We start from the raw sequence: 16,635 nt of genomic DNA on the forward strand, positions 1-16,635 counted from the left end.
ATCATAAAAGGAATATAATTTCTAGAAATTCCAAATGGCAGCTATAAGCTTAAACATATGTCATTTCCCATGTTTGCCAATTTCCCGTAGTAATGCATGCATTCGTTAAATCGAGGAAACGCGAAAAAAAAAAATCGGGTTATCTATTTACAATTTACAATTTACAATTTACATTACGATAACAACAATCCATCGCACTCTCAACCCTCAACCAGTCAGGGGCTCCCCCATCCCCCATCCCCCATTCCCCGTAACTCCCCCCCCCCTCTCATCTCCCCCGATGCGCCATGTCACTTAGCCAGCCCGACCCGATTCTCGCGGCCATTGTCGTTTGTCTCCAAGCTACTCTCGCGAAGCCACTTGAAGAGCAGCGCCGCGCATAGCACCGCATACCACACCATCCAACACCCGGACCAGATCATCCCCGCCACCACAATCCCCACAAACAACACGGGGCAAAGCATTACCAGCGCACCAGTGATGACCAGCATACTCAGCGCCGTGGCACCCAGCAGTGCCAGGAAGGCGAAGAAGAGCATCGTCGACAGCGCGAAGACGAGGAAGATGAGTACCGGCAGGCATGTGCAGAGGAGCAGGCATGTGACGAGGGTTGTGAGGTGGGGGTGGATGGAGAAGAAGTATACTAAGTTTTCGATGAGGGCTTTGAGGTACGCTGAGAGGAGATCCGCGTGATGTTTGTGTAAGAAGGCATGGATCATGGATATCAGGGTGTCTATGGTGGTGAGGAGGGCTTTGAATCGCGATTTGAAACCGGTGGTGCTGAAGGTGGGCTGCTTGGGTTTGGAGAAGGCATTTTTCAGGGGGAATGTGATTTTGGAGGTGGTTATGTTGGCGGCCTCGATGCCGTTGGTAGCTTGGACGGCGGCATCGTCTTTGGTGGGAGACTCTGGGATAGTTTCCATGGCTGGTTGGGGGGACTTCTTTTAGCTGTTGATATATAGCTATCGTGTCCAGGATAGAAGTAGTTGCTCTTCGCGCAACCGCGCAACCGAGGAGGGGATCGCGGGATTTTTTTTTGTTGACACGGAATATTCCTGTGTGAGGTTTTTGGGGCTAGATACGATACTTGTGGAGATCTACTATGCGACGCTAATGGAGGCCAGAAATAGCACAGGATGGGATATGGAAGGCCATTCCGGAGCTGCTCCCACCAACGGCTGGAGACTGACAGCTGCGAGAGGAAGCTGTCAACGGTGTCGTAATTGGGCCGGGAATAAGGTTAGAGTGGGCGGGGCTTGAGCCTCAACCACGGTTGGCCAGAGCTAATTTTAGCGGGACGACGTTGCGGAAAAGAAGCCCTGACACCAAAATAAAAACAGAATGCGACCAGAAACACAAAAAACAAATGGAAGAACTATCAATCAACCAACCCATCTCTCAACGGCCACCCCCTGCCATTTATGCGTAAACAATCGACCAGCGAGCGGTCTCAGTCCAACGATTCCCGATCAGGCTCCTCCTCCCACCGTTCCACGCCCTCCGGGATCTCTACAACCGCCTCCTTGCACCAGATGTGTATGGCACCCACCATCATCTCCTTGTCCAGCCCCTCGAGACACCCAGCCTTGACGCTTAAATAATCCGCCCCGCGCACGCGGTGCACCAAGCGTACCCCGCACTGCTTGCAAAATAGACATTCCAGAGTTTTGTCGGAAAGCGTCTGGCGCGTGTGGGTGCCGATGGCCGGTGAAGTTGCAGGGTCGTAGTTAGTGGCGGGGGCATGGGAGGCAGTGGGTTCTGGATCCGGGATTTCGAAACTCGGGAAGATGGCCGTTACCCCGTAGGCGGAGGCGGATTGGTGCCGGCATTCGGTGCAGTGGCAGATGTAGATTTTTAGAGGGCGGGCCAGAGGGGTGGTGAAGCGGATTAGACCGCATTGGCAGCGTCCTTCCATTTTCTGTCCGTTGGCTGGGGTTATTTTTTATTTTTTTTATTTTTTTTCGGTTCCTTTTTTTGCCCTTTCAGGATGGATTGGTATGGCGTGTATGAGAAAGATATGGAACGTTCGGTCCAAGTTGGTGGCAGCTATGCTCATATATGGACGGAGTTCCCCCACCAGCCGAAGACGCATTGCAGGGGTTATTAGTAATTATAACTTTGCCAGTGCTGCCTTTCCCCACATTCAAATACGAGAGAACATGGACTGAAGTTGGGACTCTCAGTCATGCTCAGGATGCTGGCTAACCAGACAAATAACTATCCAGGTTCGTGCATATTTTTGCCCAGATGGACTCTTCCTTAGGTGTTGCTAAAACAGTACACTGCGTGGTTGATGTAATATATCTATAAAATCCTAACTCGTAAGAATTAACTATTTTCTCTAGGAAAAATCTAAGACAGAAAGAATCCCGACTGAATGTGCAGAACTGAGGTTACTGTCTCGAAACGGCTCAAGCCAGAGCAGGCGATTGATAAGCTACCACTATTCTATTTACGTGATTGCCCCCACCCTCCTCGTCCTCCTCCCAAGGAAAGACGTTTTCCATGGCACATAGTTATGATATAGGACTATATATAGGCTGAACCGCTAACTCCCAGAGGTATGGGTAGCTCCGAAGAAATTCGTTCCGAAAACAAAATGTGAAAAACAAGTTTAACCCTCCGCGACCCGGCCCCATTATACGAATGCTATCTTCCCTGGCACTTCTTCCTGCCATAGCGGGCAACTGCCACCGGCATTGCAGCGGCGGGGGGTTTCGCTCGGTGGTATTGTCTTCCCGTTAGCTCTACAGAAGCTGTTCTATAGGTTTGGGTTTACGTGGGCAACAAGAATCATTGGGTTCATCGCGATCTTCTATTGCGTGGTCTCGGGTTATCCTGGTTCCCACAGAAACCTGGACAGACGCTTCTGCCCAGCCTAATAAACATCTTTCGCGACCAGGAGTACACGTCGCTTGCGTTGGGGGTGTATTTCATGGAATGGGCTCTTTTCGTTCCGATAACCTGGCTTACTTCCTTTGCCCTGTCCGCCAGCGCCATGACGCAGGAAAAATCATATCAGCTCGTTGCGATAATGAATGCGGGGTCCTGCATTGGACGATCAGTGCCTAGATACATCGCCGACAATCTAAGCCGCTTCAAAAGCATGATTGCCGCGCTTGTGCTTTGCACGGCAGTGACTGTAATCTTGTGGCTCCCAGCATCAATTCTGACCACAGATTCTTCCTCCGCCCACCGTCCTTCTCCGCAATCATCATCAAGGCGCTTTGCATCGTATACGCTCTCATTTTTGGATTTGCGTCCTCCTCTAACATATCACTGACTCCAGTATGTGTCGGCCAGCTCTGCCATAAACGATGCGTGGGTTGGAAGCTAGGCGTACAGTTCTGAACCCGTTCGAGTCCGCACGTTATATAAATCCGCTTCCATAGGAAGGTGGGTAAGGAAGTGGTTGGCGACGCCCTTTGGCCAAGGAGTTTCCACGGCTGTTTCGCTAGGAGTAATGCGTAAGGAATTCACTTGAAAATTCTCTAAGAATTCTAAGTTTCCCACACCGTTCATTCGCCATGTCGTACATGTACATGTAGAACCAATATGCTTGCCACATTTCCTGACGCTTTGCCTTTTCTCGCAAGCTTCCAGTTCTCGTCTGTTGAGTAGTCAAATTAATAATATTGGTCATGACCGTCCAATAATGCCTCAAAAGGACACTTCATAATTTTTTATACTCAAAGGTAGTAAGGCCTTCTTTGGCCTAATAAGCAGAATTTTCGTAGGTCATCACGTAGCAAGCTCAAATGGCCCAGCTTTCAAAGGGAAATTAACCACTTAAAATCTATCCTGCCAGACGGGCCACCCGATTTATGTCCTCTAGGAAAACCTCGTATCAGCATCTGTCTAAGCACGCAAATAACGAAATAATAATGCCACTTGATTTTTGTTCCTTCTCTTTTTTTTGTAAACAAAAAAAAAAGGGGGGGGAGGGGGGGTAATAATTACCCAAAATTCCACTCTCAGTCATAACCAACCCACAAATCAGCCCATTTTCCTCTTCACCTGCTCACTCCACTCCACCCACCTCCTCACGCATGCATCGACCGTCCTTAGCTGTTCCCTATCGGCCTTAATCTCAAACCATTCCTTATGCTTCCTCCCACAGCGACTGCAAGGTTCCTGCAGCTTGACCCTTCTATCCGCCAGCTCCAGATGCACCAACCGCTCTACTTTATGCGCATGAGGTACCTTCCGAGGCGGTATCGGTGCCCCCGGATGCACGGATGGCGACGAAGCCACATGCGGATAATACCGCATAAGAGTGAGGTTGTGCCCGCACTGCTCCTTCCACTGATTCATTCGGCGGTGGACGTTGGCCGCGCGGCCGATCTTCAGGGTGATGGTGTCTGTGGCGCTGTTCTGTTGCGGGACATGTACTTTGTTTGGAGAAACGCCAACGGAACGCATGATTTCGCCTGTATTTCTTCTTCCAATGCCGCCGCTGGGTGATGAGAGGAGGAGTGAGGAAGCGATCTCCGCTGGTGGTGGGGAAGTGGCTTGCGCTTGTGATGTTACCCAGCACATATAAATATATCCCGGTTCTTCTGCGTTGGATATTGGTTCGCATAGCTCTTTTAGAAGGGTGGATATGGTAATCGGAGAGAGATACTTGGGTATCCAAGATAGAAGCGCTTCTGTGTCTGACAGAGTAGAGGAAGGACTGGTTTTTGGCTGTGGCTGATGCAATATACCTGGTGAAGGTGATAGATATTGTGGGCTGGTTCGAGGTCGGCGCTCCGGAGTTGCCGGTTGAGGCACTGCGAGGGGCGAAAATCCATGACCATCAGATACGCGGGACGGGCGGTAATGCCTCCCATCATGAATGGCATCTGTGGATTGAGGCGGGGTATGAACAGCTGGCGGTGGAGCAGATGGATTGGAAGTTCGTGATTTGTAGTCTGAAGGCGTGCGAGGATGTCGCACTCTCGAAATGACGATATCTTCATCTTTACCCATTCCCATAATAAAACGAACAAGTTTTCCTCCAACGTTGGGCTTTCTCCTTGATTTCGTTGAAGACTGGAATAAACCGGGTCTTGGCTCTGCGGGACTTATGGATGCATTATTCACTTGGAACATCAGGTCCCCTGGAGAATCCATTGAATGCCTTCTTGTTCCACGGCGCTGGAGGCCATGCCCGTCTGGGGGCAGCCTCGAGCCAAGGGAGTTTTTGGCAGGCTTTCCGTGTGCAGAAGCTGTGTCAAACACGTTCCCCGCCGAAGCGGCGCGGGGTTGATCGCCAACATCCAGCAATCCAACTCTCTCTACCAAAGTTTCAATACTGGATCGTGCTCTCAGACTTGAAGCAGGGTGCTTAGGCGATCCCGTTAAGACCTGGGGGACATGAACCTCCTGGTCCTTGTGCTGCCAGCAAAATACAACCGTGGAGGCATTGCCAATTCCTCCGGTGCCCGGAATCGCTCCTTTTGATGCCCGAGCAGAAGGGGATGATTTGGCTGAGGCCACAGTCCGACGGCACTTCTGCCCGTCAGCCCTCAGGCCCCAGCATGTCGTTGCTGGGTTTTTCGAGTCTGAACGGGCAAGCCGATATTCAGGTGTGGTATGGGGATGAGACATTGGGAACTGCGTGTCCTATGGCGCCATAAACCGAAGAATACTGGTAGAAGAAAATAGGATCTACAGAGAACGAAAGGAAAGCAAAAGGCAAAACGAGCGATGCAGGCCCGGGAATCCTGAGATGCATTTCGAAGATGGGAAATGTGCCTCACGGGAAGGGTTGCCCTGCCCTTATATCAACATAGCGACGAGGCTGGGGAAGAGCCTCGTTGGTGGTACGCTAAAATTAGACCCGCGGCGCTTAACCACCCCAAGGCAAACTCTGAAGGGATACTGGTATTTTCTTCGCTTTCCTCCATTTATAGATCCTTATTTATGCTCGCATATGTTGGTTTGTAGGACTCCATAACGCGAAACCACCCATGTAGACATGCGCACTACGTAGACAGGGAATACCAACGCCTCAGCCTCAGCCTCAGCCAATAGCCCAGTCCGCAGTCCACAGTCCGCAGTCCGCAGTGCGCAGTGCGCATGAGACTTGATGGCAAGGAGCCTGCAGGGGTGATGAGCTGCTACTCACTCGATTCTGATCTCTCCAGTAACTCGGGACTATACCTCTCGATCACCACTCGACTGAAACTGCAGTTGAACCGGGGTTGTGTTGTTCTTGTCTTCAAGTAACCGCCTGGATTTCACCAGCAACTATCCCGAACCTGACAATACGGGCCAGTAAAGCATCGTCAAGTGAAATCGCTGGCAGAAAATGCATCCTAAATATGCCTCGTCCCCAGTCAAGGGGATAGTGGGTTTCATCAGCACTCTTTGCTGGCATATATACTAGTCAGTATAGATGCCTGTTGGAAGGAGATGTTTGGAGACTAGCTGCGGCGGTTACGGGAAGTCCAGGGCAGTTTCGCAGTTTCGCAGGAGGCTGTTTACATAGGAAAATGATAATGGACTAACAGTCGGGGCCCCTGGATGGAACAATTCAGCAGCCGCTTGTAGCGCGTGGAACATGTTCTCAACATCCCCTTGGCGGAAGCTGTGACATCATTTTTATCCAGCCAGTGTCTGCTTTTTTGCTAGAAAGGGAGAAGACGAAACACGCCCACCAGGACTGGATAACAGTGAATCGAACCCTCCGCGGCTCCCCTTTGGATCTTACTGGCCGATGCCAGCCTTATTCCTGGGGGAAGGCCAACCATTGTATGCCTTCTATCTAGCCTGGGACAGCTAAACCCTTAACCAGCACCTAGACTGTTCGGGCTCCACCCTTCCCAAGCACCTTGGGCCCTTGGAGATTCTGCCTCGGGTCCACCCGCACCTTGGCAAAGAACCCCTTCCCCTGTGACATCATTTATCATCCATCATTGACTCGACTTCTGGATGATAGAGATACTTCTTACTTCTCCTCCGGTAGCATTCCCACACCTCTCATTCCCCTAGTTATATTCATTACCAACAGGCCCGCGAACCCTTTTCTGTTTTGTGTTTAAACTCAAGGCTTCTTCCGGCTTTCCCCAGCCCACCAATTAATCAATTTACATATCATACCAATTCGCCACCACCACCACTCGGGAACCTGACCAACCAACCACCCCCTTACGATGCCGAATCCCATGATTCAAAACTCCGAAAGTAACCTAAGTATGGCACAGGCCAGCAAAGCCAGCAAGGTACAGTTCAAGCAGAAAGGGGGGGGGGGGGAAATAATCCTAAAATCTCGCTTCCCCATCCAAACTCAATCTCTCAACCTTGTTATTCCTTGGTTGGACTCGTGCCAAATTTACAGTAGTTACTGACTGGATTAGCTATAGCTCTCTGGAGTATTCATTCATTCATTCATTCAGCTCGTAACGTTCGAAACAAAACACCACCAGGTACCACTTTAGTTACTTAGCTGCTTCTTCCATTTTCTTCTTCCTTATCGCCAACGAACAACGCCTCTCCTCTTTTAACTACAGTAACTAGGAATCTAACAACAACTCGGCTCTGGAAAGCTAGCTAGGGGGGAAAACAAAGCAGGGAGAGGGAGGGGAATATGGAAGTCAACGCATTCCCATTAACTAGTTAACTAGTGAACTAAACTGTCCATATCTCCTAGCTAACAGGATACTTACTTACTAATCCCAGAACCAGAAACAAAATTAGTAGTTCCTGACTGAAGAATTCTACATACATACATAAGAGTGAGAGTACCAGTGAAGATTGCTATTCGGCAATGCTACATAACGTCAAGATTAAATCAAAGAAAACAATAGCAAATAACAAAGACAACAGAAGCGTATAGTTAGACATATACATATATATATATATCTATATACGAAACGCTTTTTTCAGGCCCATTTCTATATACATCAATCAGCTAGCTAGCTCGCTTAACATATTAGGAGTATCTGGTAAGGAGATTTAAAAAAAAAAAAAAAAAGCCCACCATCACCATCATTAAAAAAAAAGTAGAAAAAAAAGAAAAGAAAAAAAACAAATACCATAAACCACAAGGGAATAAATTAAAAAAAAAAAAAAATAGTAATAATAATAAAACACATCGCTAAATCAAGCAAGCAAGGAAAACAGAATATAGTGGAGAGGTTTTGTTGGCCTGGTATGCAAGGACGAAACAAGTGCTCGGGGAGTGGAGAAGGCACGTATGGATGGTATGAAGGGGTATATAGTAGTTGTAACAAATGAAATAAAATGAAATAAAATAAATGAAAAACACAAATTCTCCCTATAATGGGTAGTCATATATGTATGATGAATGGCCGGCCACTGGCCACTGGCCACTGGGAGGGACATATCTGGCGTAAGTTTCAGCAGTAAAACAAAGGGGAGAAAAGAAAGAAAACACAGAAATGTCAATGGTAAGATGATAAAAAAACAAGTAACTCAATTGAAAATGGTTGATACGAGGGGGAGGGAAGGAATACCTTCCTCCCAAGGAAAAGGGGAACCATGCAAAATTATGCACCGTAAGAAAGCAAAATAATAAAATAAAATAAAAAAGATGCCGGGGCTCCAAGAGCGTTCCCCGCACATCCCATCTAAAATACCCTACCCACTTCATTCCCCTCCAAAAAAGGGTTAATGGGTCTTCCCCAAACTCTGCAAATTAACCAACTCGAAATACCGCCCCTTATTCCCCAACAGCTCATTATGCGTGCCGCTTTCCACAACGCGTCCCTGGTCGATGACGTAGATAACATCGGCCTTCTGGATAGTGCTGAGACGGTGGGCGACGGCGATGGTGGTGCGGCCCTTCGCTGCTGCGTCCAGCGCGGCCTGCACGACCTTCTCGGACTCCGAGTCGAGGGCTGAGGTGGCTTCGTCGAGGAGGAGGACTTTGGGATCGCGGATGAGGGCGCGGGCGATGGCGATGCGCTGCTTTTGGCCGCCGGATAACATGCTGCCTTTGCTGCCGACGATGGTGGAGAAGCCGTCACTGTGTTTTTTTTTATTGTCAGCATGGGAGTCGGAGTTAAGGGAGAATGGTAAAATCTTTGGAGGTGGGGTGGGGGGTGATTTTGATCTAGCAACAACACTTACGGGAGAGATATGATGAAATCGTAGATATTGGCAGATTTACAAGCCTGGATGATTTGTTCCTCGGGCACGTTGTCAACATCGACGCCAAGAAGGATATTATCGCGGATCGATCCTTGATAGAGCGTGGGTTCCTGGCTGACGAGGGACAAGAAACTTCGATACGAGTTGACATTCAACCTCGTAATTTCCTTTCCATCCATATACACGCCGCCGGCTAGCGGGTCGTAAAAACGTTCGAGGAGTGCGATTGTGGTACTCTTGCCACAGCCGCTAGCGCCCACCAACGCGACATACTGGCCGGGCTTCACGGTCAGGTTTAGGCCGCGAAGGATAGGCTGTTCGGGCCGGGTGGGATATCTGAAATGCACATCACGGAACTCGATGGTGCCCTCAACAGTCTCCAACACCTCACCATCCGTCGACCAAGTGTCGATAACTGGCTTTCTCTCGAAGAGCCTCTTGAATTCCGTGGCGGCAGACTTGGCCTTGCCCATGTCGGGTGCGAAAGAGAAAACGGTTCCTGCAGACTGTGCGCCAAACGTAATCTCCATGAAAACAACAAAGAATTGAAACATGCTGTACTCCGCCTTGCCAAGAAGAGTGCTGCCGTACCAGAACCCAAGCGCGATGCAGAACATCATCATGGACTGCGACGCCGCATACAGCAAGGATGATTTGAGAACAGAAATCACGTTCGACTTAGCTTGGGTAGCTAATTGGTTGTGGTAGCTCGAACCAACATCTGCCTCTCTAGTTAAAGACGCCACTGTTCGAATTGCCGAGGTTGCTTCGCATGCGTAGCTGGCCGACTTCTGGTAGGCCTTTTTGGACCGAGTCTGGAAAACAGACAGGATGTAAAATCGGTAGTATCCACAACCGAGAAGAATAGGGATGGTTGTGATGCAGACGAGAGCAAGTTTCCAGCCGATGACCAACGCTACGATGCATGCTGACGTGAGGGTGGTCGAGACAAGGAGAATGGTGCCAAGAGTCACTCCGCTGACTCCAGAAAGATGCTTCGTCTCGGTGGACAGGAATGAGGTCAGAGCGCCGGTGCTATTATCCTCATGATCGAAGAAGACAATATCCTGTCGAAGCATTGCGCGGAAAGCCTCGAGCCGTGCGCGGTGAATTAGCCGCTCAGAACAAATAGCAAAAATAGTTCCCTGAACAGAGTATGCAAGCAATGTCACGAGTGCAAGCATGAGAAACATGAGCGACCAGAAACTTGCATCGCTTTTCAGTTTATCGTAGAGTTGTTCGGGGAGGGAAAGTGTAGCGATCGCTTTGGCGTAAAATACTGCCATCGTGGGCTGCCCGCCACCACAGATTATGGAAACGAGGAATCCGGAGAACATTAACAGGGTTTCTGGTTTGTTGAAGGAAAGGATGAATCGGATAAGGGTAAACAGGCCATATTTCTGTTGGGCTTCTGGAGTTCGCTTGGAAAGGGCTAAGCTCGAAATCGATTTGTTGGTGGTGGTCAGCTTCAGTTCCACATCATCTGCGCCCGCCCCGCGATACCTGCCAGGAGCCACGCTCTGAGAGGGGCCGGAAGCCTGACGATTAAGCGTATACTCTTTGGATTTCATGAGCTCATCCTCCTCATCTTCCTCATCCTCTCCTAAGCCGATGGCTTCCCGTTGTTCATTAATTCGCTGTGCCTCAACGAGCCTGAGATAAGCGCCATCACGGTCGACCAATTCGTCATGAGTGCCTTGCTCGACAATTCGTCCACCCACGATAACAACGATGTTGTGAGCATTTTTGATCGTAGACAGGCGATGGGCTATGACGATTGTGGTTCTTCCTACTGCCGCAGCATCCAACGCAGCCTGGACGACTCCTTCTGACTTCGTATCCAAGGCAGAAGTGGCCTCATCCAGCAGAAGAATCTTCGGATCACTAACCACCGCGCGAGCAATTGCGATACGTTGTTTCTGGCCACCGGAGAGCAGGAAACCTCGTTCCCCAACATTGGTCTCATAGCCTTCTGGAAGTCCCAAGATAAAATCGTGAGCGTTGGCCATCCTTGCAGCATTCTCGATGCGTTCTCTGATTTTGTCTTCCGATTCCTGCTCGAAACTGGAACCTATCAGGCCCTGCTTGATATTCATGTAGATGGTGGTACCAAAAAGCGTTGGCTCCTGGCTAACCAGGGAGATCTGCTGTCTAAGCCAACGCGTGTTGAGGGTTTTCAAATCATGACCGTCCAGGAAAACAGCACCATTAACGGGATTGTAGAATCGTTCCATCAAGCCGACAACCGTACTTTTACCGGAGCCAGATGGACCAACGAGCGCGGTTGTCTTACCAGCGGGAACCAGCAAACTGACATCCTCCATGACAACAACCTCTGGCCGGGACGGATAGATATGTTTGATATTTCGGAATTCGACGACGCCTTCGACATTCTCGATTTTCATGCCTTCGTCGGAGGTGGGATCGATCGGGGATACGCGGTCAATGGTACCGAAGATCTTTGCGCCTGCACTGATCGCCGAAGTGAAAGCCTGGACGTGTGGAGTGACATTACCCAAGCTGAAGGAACCAATGATAATGGCCAGCAAGATGGTTACGATGTCTTGAAGGCTGGCCTCTCCGTCGACCAGGAAACGCGAACCCATCCAGAAACCCAAGCCGTAGTTCAGGAACACGATGGCCAGCATGCCTCCAACCATAGTTCCGATCACGACCTGCAGTTTAGTTCCCCATTTCCGGGCCTCAAGGAGATGAGTATTGTATTGCCGTGCAAGCTTCTCCTGAGTTCCAAAAGCAGTGGCGTTCCGAATCGAACTGAGGACCTCCTCTGCCACGGTTCCACCCTCACCATAGCTCTGCAACGACTTCTTACTAAATCCAATAATGAATCGGGAAGCCGAGCCCATCAGGACGGTGAGAGCGACAACGGTCGATGAGCAAATAAGGGTCAATTTCCAGAACTTGACGAAGCCAATGATGAAGGCGGTGACGAACGTCGCGAGGGCAGTCATGGTCAGGCCAACTTTCTCCGATATGCCGTCCTGGATCAGATTAGTATCGGCGGTGATGCGGGTGGTGATCTCGCCAGCACCCAGTTTGTCGAAGAACGCGACGTTCTGACGCAGGATAGCGGCGAGATACTTTTCTCTGATCTTCTGTGAGATCTGTTCGCCGACATAGATGAAGCCAACGGTCCCGATATAGATAAGAACGAACATGCCGATCCCAAGGTAGACGAAGTATAGAGCGAACTTCGAAACTTGAGAATCGAACTCTTCTATGGTGATAGTGTGTAGGACAATCGATTTGAACGTACCAGCCATGGCGCCGAAGATAATCTACCTCAAACAGAGTTTGGTGGAATTAGCACAACCAGACCCAGACCTTACTTTCACCTGACTCTAGCAGGGAGGAGCGACAGGAGTTGGAAAACAAATAAAGTAAAATAGAGTGAAATAAAAGAAAGACTTAGTTAGAAATGGAAAATCCAAAAAAACGTACCGTGAATAGAGGAAGTATAGCGCCACCAGCAATCGCACCAAAGGCGGCCACGAAGAGCACCAGAAGATCAGCCTTCGTGGCATAGCGAAACAGAGTGATGTAGTTAACCTTGACAACGGGGATATCGAGCTGTTCCTTGAGGATGGTCCGTTCCTGTTCTGGAAGGTGGGCGAGAGCAGCGTCGAGATCTCCCTCCTTCGACGGGGGAACAACCACTGTCGAGTCAAGCTTTTTGAGATTTGTAGGGTCATCGTTATTGCTCACGGTCGAGCCGGAGCCGGAGCCAGAGCCCGAGCCCGATATCTCGTTGTTGGCATCACTGGATTTCTCGCCTGAAGTCACTGCGGGTAAGCTCTCGAGGCCAGTATCAGGAGCCGCCGACTTCTCCACGGCAGCGCTCTGTTTTTCTGGGTCCCCGTCCATTGTTGCGCTCAGCTTCACCTGCACGGACTGGCAGACGGATAGATGGGCAGGCAGACAGGAGTAGGTTTGATAGATGCAATTCCAGGCAAGATCGGAGGAGAGGGTTTAGCTGCCAGTGTTTCAACCACGGGTGGAGGAGGGGGGCCAAGCTGGAAGAACGAAAAAGTCGATTCTAGCCAACACCTGAACCCACAGAGGGAACGAACGACAGACAGGAAACTCCGGGGTTGTCCCAGGAGGCTCTTTGGCGCTATGTCTATAATGTGCGGAGATGAGTCCTGGGCCAAGAAGCCATATGGGGATCGCAGCGAGAAGGAGGACAGCGCGCACGAAACGAAACAGCACGAAGAAGAAGAAGAAGAACAAGAAAGAGAAGAAGCAAGTCGCACGGGAACGATCGCTGTAATGAATAAATTTCGGATTATTGTGTATGACACCAGACAGGCAAGTCAAGCTTATGGTGGCTGTTCCTCGTCCTGGTGGGGGTGGGAGGTGGGGAGAGATTTATAAAATGAGGACCAACAGGGCATGCAACGCATGGAAAGCATGTTTCAATGAATTGCAAATATAACAAAAAGAAAGAAGAAAAGGAAAAGGAAAAAAAGAGAAAAAGAAAAAAAGAAAGAAAAAGAATATTTGCCGATGCGGATGATGCTCTAAATACGACCTCTGACTGTGCTCTCCAACACCAGCTCTTCCCCCCTTGCCAGCAGGAGGCGAAAAAAAACAAAGCAACAGGGAAGATAGCTTTAAAAAAAAAAAAAAAGAAAAAAAAAAGAAAACATTTGGAACAGCATTTGGCCCAGATCCTTCCGCCCTCAGTTCCTTGGAGTCTCCTGGAGTCCTGGGCTCCGCAAAGCCAATATCGTCGGAACCAAGCTTTCTCCACCGTCCCCTGGGGCCCTCGAAGGTTCGGGCAGCTCCAATCATTATTGCGGCTGCCTGCTGGGACCCCCGTCGCCCTACCCTGGTTATCGTATCCTGGCATTCATTCCTGGCATTCCTGGCATCGCTGGCATCGTTGGCATCGCTGGGTCCCCGGCGACGCTGTTTGCAGCCCGTGCCCCGTTCTGACTTTGCGCCTGTCCGAGGTTGGCGGACATCACCAGGACATTGACAACCTCCATTCATCATCCCCATCATCCTCATCCTCCTCATCCTCCCCATCACCCCCATCGCCCCCATTCATCGTCGTATTGTTGGACTGGGCATTGTCTGTCCCCAAGCCCAAGGGGGAGGACCCACGGGACGGGCTTCCAGTCTTCCGATGCCGAGCCTGCGCCAAGGGACCCCCTATTGGCCGCGCAAACGGCACCTCGGCTAAGACCCACCGCGCTCCTCTGGTACCTGTGACCTGTGGCTCGTTGCTGAATCGCCGGCGCGCGAGGGTACCTGGTACCTAGGAGGACCACGCACGAGACTTCCGAGGTTGTTGGCGTTGTGCATATCTTGCATAACCCTGCTCGGGTGATTGCACCAGCGGCAGCCACCGTCTCGAGGCCGTAAATTACGCGCTCCACATGGCCATGGGTCGTGGCAGTCATGGCAGTCATGGCAGCCGTGGCCGCTATGACGTATCGCGCCATACGCGGCCTGTAATTGTGCAATATTATTCCGCACGGCTCCGGAGCCCAACTTCACTTGCTCCGTCCTGCATAATCAAAATGTTCCAAGCTTGTTCCAGGCCGTGCATTGCGGCGCAAGAAGCCACCCAGAAGGGCTGCGGCGCTAGCCTCGTTGCGGTTACCGCTTATGTCATGCGCGGCTGTGGTTTGCCTGTTCTGGCCTCCGCGATTGATTTGACACGAAATTGCTCATCGGCAGTCAACGAACAGGACCGTAGACGGAACATATCAGATGGATGTGCAGAGGTATGCATCCTGTGTGCATCTGTCCAGTACATCTGTGCTGTGCATCTGTACGACTGAACTGCGTTTGTGGCTTGTGTTTGGACTCCATGTATCTCTTGTGTACCTTCTATGTATGTATTTCTTCTAGAACTAACTAACTATATTTATTTTATTTTCAAATTCAAATGCTTCTTACGCCGTTTCCTGCTACACGTAAGGAATACCTCCTCCAAGGAGTGATGTCAGTTCGCGATATTCTGCGTCGATCGCTGGTTGTGTCCCCAGCCAGGTTGGCTCCGTAGCTTTCACTTGATCGCATTGATCGTCTTGTCGCTTGAACTACTCCACCAACGTCGGCCTCGGTGTGTCGTTCGTCACGAATACGATGCCATTGCTGCATCGGGACTTCGCTGGCTCGCTAAACTACAGGCTAGTGTTAATCTCCTAATGCTTGTCTTGTCGTTCTTCGGTGCATAATACTGCGCTTTATCTCCGTTGGCTTGACATGATTGGGCATCGTTGTTTCATTCAATTTCATCCATCACAATAATCAACTCAAAGAAAGAGCTTCTTCCAAGGTTGTCAACAGTCAGATTCACTCGATGATGATGACGATGATGATGGAACAGAATACGCAGAGGTGACTTCGCTACACGGAGTCTCACTGAACCCGTCTTCCCGACATGGCAATGTGAAAGAGAGAGATGGTTTCACGACCTCAGCACTCCCCTGGTCAGCAGCTCGGTACTCTCGAAGCTTTTTCGGAATCTACTAAATTTATTCCCCCTCACCCTGTCCACTCCATCGGGGGATACCGATGCACCGACTGCAACGAAATTACAACGTATCCGATGCATGGGGGGATCAAAAAAGCGGACGCTCCGCCGGGTCACATCGGGTTCTGTCCAACTCGTCAGTCAGTCAACAGGCCATTCGTATTTTTTTCCCCAACATCGGCAGGCTTTCTGCTCCTTCCGCCGACAAGGGAAGCTATTCAAAACCAAACCTAGCTTTTTCTCGCTTTCCAGGCACCGATGAAAAAAAAGGTTTGTGAGTCATCTATTTTTTTTTCTTTCTTTTTTTCTTCTTTTTTTTGCTCCCCTCACGTCGAAAAATATAACCCTGCAGTTAATTTCGCCAAAAATATGTTTTGACGTTGGGTGACCTTCCATGCGTCTCATGGGGGTGCACGGATTGCCGGAGACAGTAAAGCCCGAGGCTATGACACGGGGGAGAAAAACAAAAAAAAAAAAAAAAAATTTAAAAAAAGCATCAAGATAAAACAAAATTTTCACAAAAGCAGATCAATTTACCCTTGTTGCCATTAATATTGCCTCTTGTCATCAGCAAGAAAGGAAAGCGGACGAAAAGCAGTAGTTAACCCGTTTGGGGTTTGTCATGGAAGATCAAAAAGCTTGTCTCTCTCGACTTACGCACATCCATGCAATGAAGCTCTTCTTCATTTTGTGAAAAGAGAAGGGGAAAAAAAAAAAAAAAAAAAAAAAAAAAAAAAAAAAGAGGGAAAACCAGGTTACAAGAAAAGCACCGCCGCCAATCATATCATGCTCTCATCCAGCGGGAAACCACCACATCCAGCCCCAGGCGTGGTGCGATTTGAGTCAGTCATTGAGTCAGAATGACAACTGACCCCTTCTTCCATCAAATCCTTCATACGGAGGAGGAGTAGGTCATTGCGATTTTTTTTGGTTTGACTTGTCACACTCCAGCCAGTCAGCTTGGCAGATGGGCTGTGAGCAAGTCGTCGCAGTTACACCGCCAGTACGGTCATCATCCCCCAGCA

General features: G+C 49.7%; 7 protein-coding genes across 7 annotated transcripts; all 7 read right to left on the minus strand.

Annotated features, from left to right (window-relative positions):
* Positions 1-290: 290 nt before the first annotated feature.
* Positions 291-923, minus strand: HCBG_02098 (uncharacterized protein; the record flags this gene model as incomplete). The annotated part of the gene is made up of 1 exon (XM_045429147.1): positions 291-923. One exon carries the CDS (start codon positions 921-923, stop codon positions 291-293), a length of 633 nt encoding a protein of 210 aa, XP_045290933.1.
* A 527-nt stretch (positions 924-1,450) lies between these two features.
* HCBG_02099 (uncharacterized protein) lies at positions 1,451-1,915 on the minus strand (the record flags this gene model as incomplete). Its single annotated transcript, XM_045429148.1, has 1 exon — positions 1,451-1,915. One exon carries the CDS (start codon positions 1,913-1,915, stop codon positions 1,451-1,453), a length of 465 nt encoding a protein of 154 aa, XP_045290934.1.
* A 1,103-nt stretch (positions 1,916-3,018) lies between these two features.
* On the minus strand, positions 3,019-3,643 carry HCBG_02100 (uncharacterized protein; the record flags this gene model as incomplete). Its single annotated transcript, XM_045429149.1, has 3 exons — positions 3,019-3,268; positions 3,344-3,454; positions 3,516-3,643. 3 exons carry the CDS (start codon positions 3,641-3,643, stop codon positions 3,019-3,021), a joined length of 489 nt encoding a protein of 162 aa, XP_045290935.1.
* Positions 3,644-3,996: 353 nt separating this feature from the next.
* On the minus strand, positions 3,997-5,592 carry HCBG_02101 (uncharacterized protein; the record flags this gene model as incomplete). Its single annotated transcript, XM_045429150.1, has 1 exon — positions 3,997-5,592. One exon carries the CDS (start codon positions 5,590-5,592, stop codon positions 3,997-3,999), a length of 1,596 nt encoding a protein of 531 aa, XP_045290936.1.
* A 309-nt stretch (positions 5,593-5,901) lies between these two features.
* Positions 5,902-6,737, minus strand: HCBG_02102 (uncharacterized protein; the record flags this gene model as incomplete). The annotated part of the gene is made up of 3 exons (XM_045429151.1): positions 5,902-6,085; positions 6,246-6,357; positions 6,698-6,737. The coding sequence occupies 3 exons, from the start codon at positions 6,735-6,737 to the stop codon at positions 5,902-5,904; spliced, it is 336 nt and encodes a 111-aa protein (XP_045290937.1).
* A 1,706-nt stretch (positions 6,738-8,443) lies between these two features.
* HCBG_02103 (leptomycin B resistance protein) lies at positions 8,444-12,984 on the minus strand (the record flags this gene model as incomplete). The annotated part of the gene is made up of 3 exons (XM_045429152.1): positions 8,444-8,974; positions 9,079-12,398; positions 12,562-12,984. The coding sequence occupies 3 exons, from the start codon at positions 12,982-12,984 to the stop codon at positions 8,617-8,619; spliced, it is 4,101 nt and encodes a 1,366-aa protein (XP_045290938.1).
* A 1,166-nt stretch (positions 12,985-14,150) lies between these two features.
* HCBG_02104 (uncharacterized protein) lies at positions 14,151-14,528 on the minus strand (the record flags this gene model as incomplete). Its single annotated transcript, XM_045429153.1, has 1 exon — positions 14,151-14,528. One exon carries the CDS (start codon positions 14,526-14,528, stop codon positions 14,151-14,153), a length of 378 nt encoding a protein of 125 aa, XP_045290939.1.
* Positions 14,529-16,635: the final 2,107 nt, after the last annotated feature.

The sequence above is a fragment of the Histoplasma capsulatum genome (genome assembly GCF_000150115.1).
Source record: "Histoplasma capsulatum G186AR genomic scaffold supercont2.2, whole genome shotgun sequence".
Lineage (NCBI taxonomy): Eukaryota > Fungi > Ascomycota > Eurotiomycetes > Onygenales > Ajellomycetaceae > Histoplasma > Histoplasma capsulatum.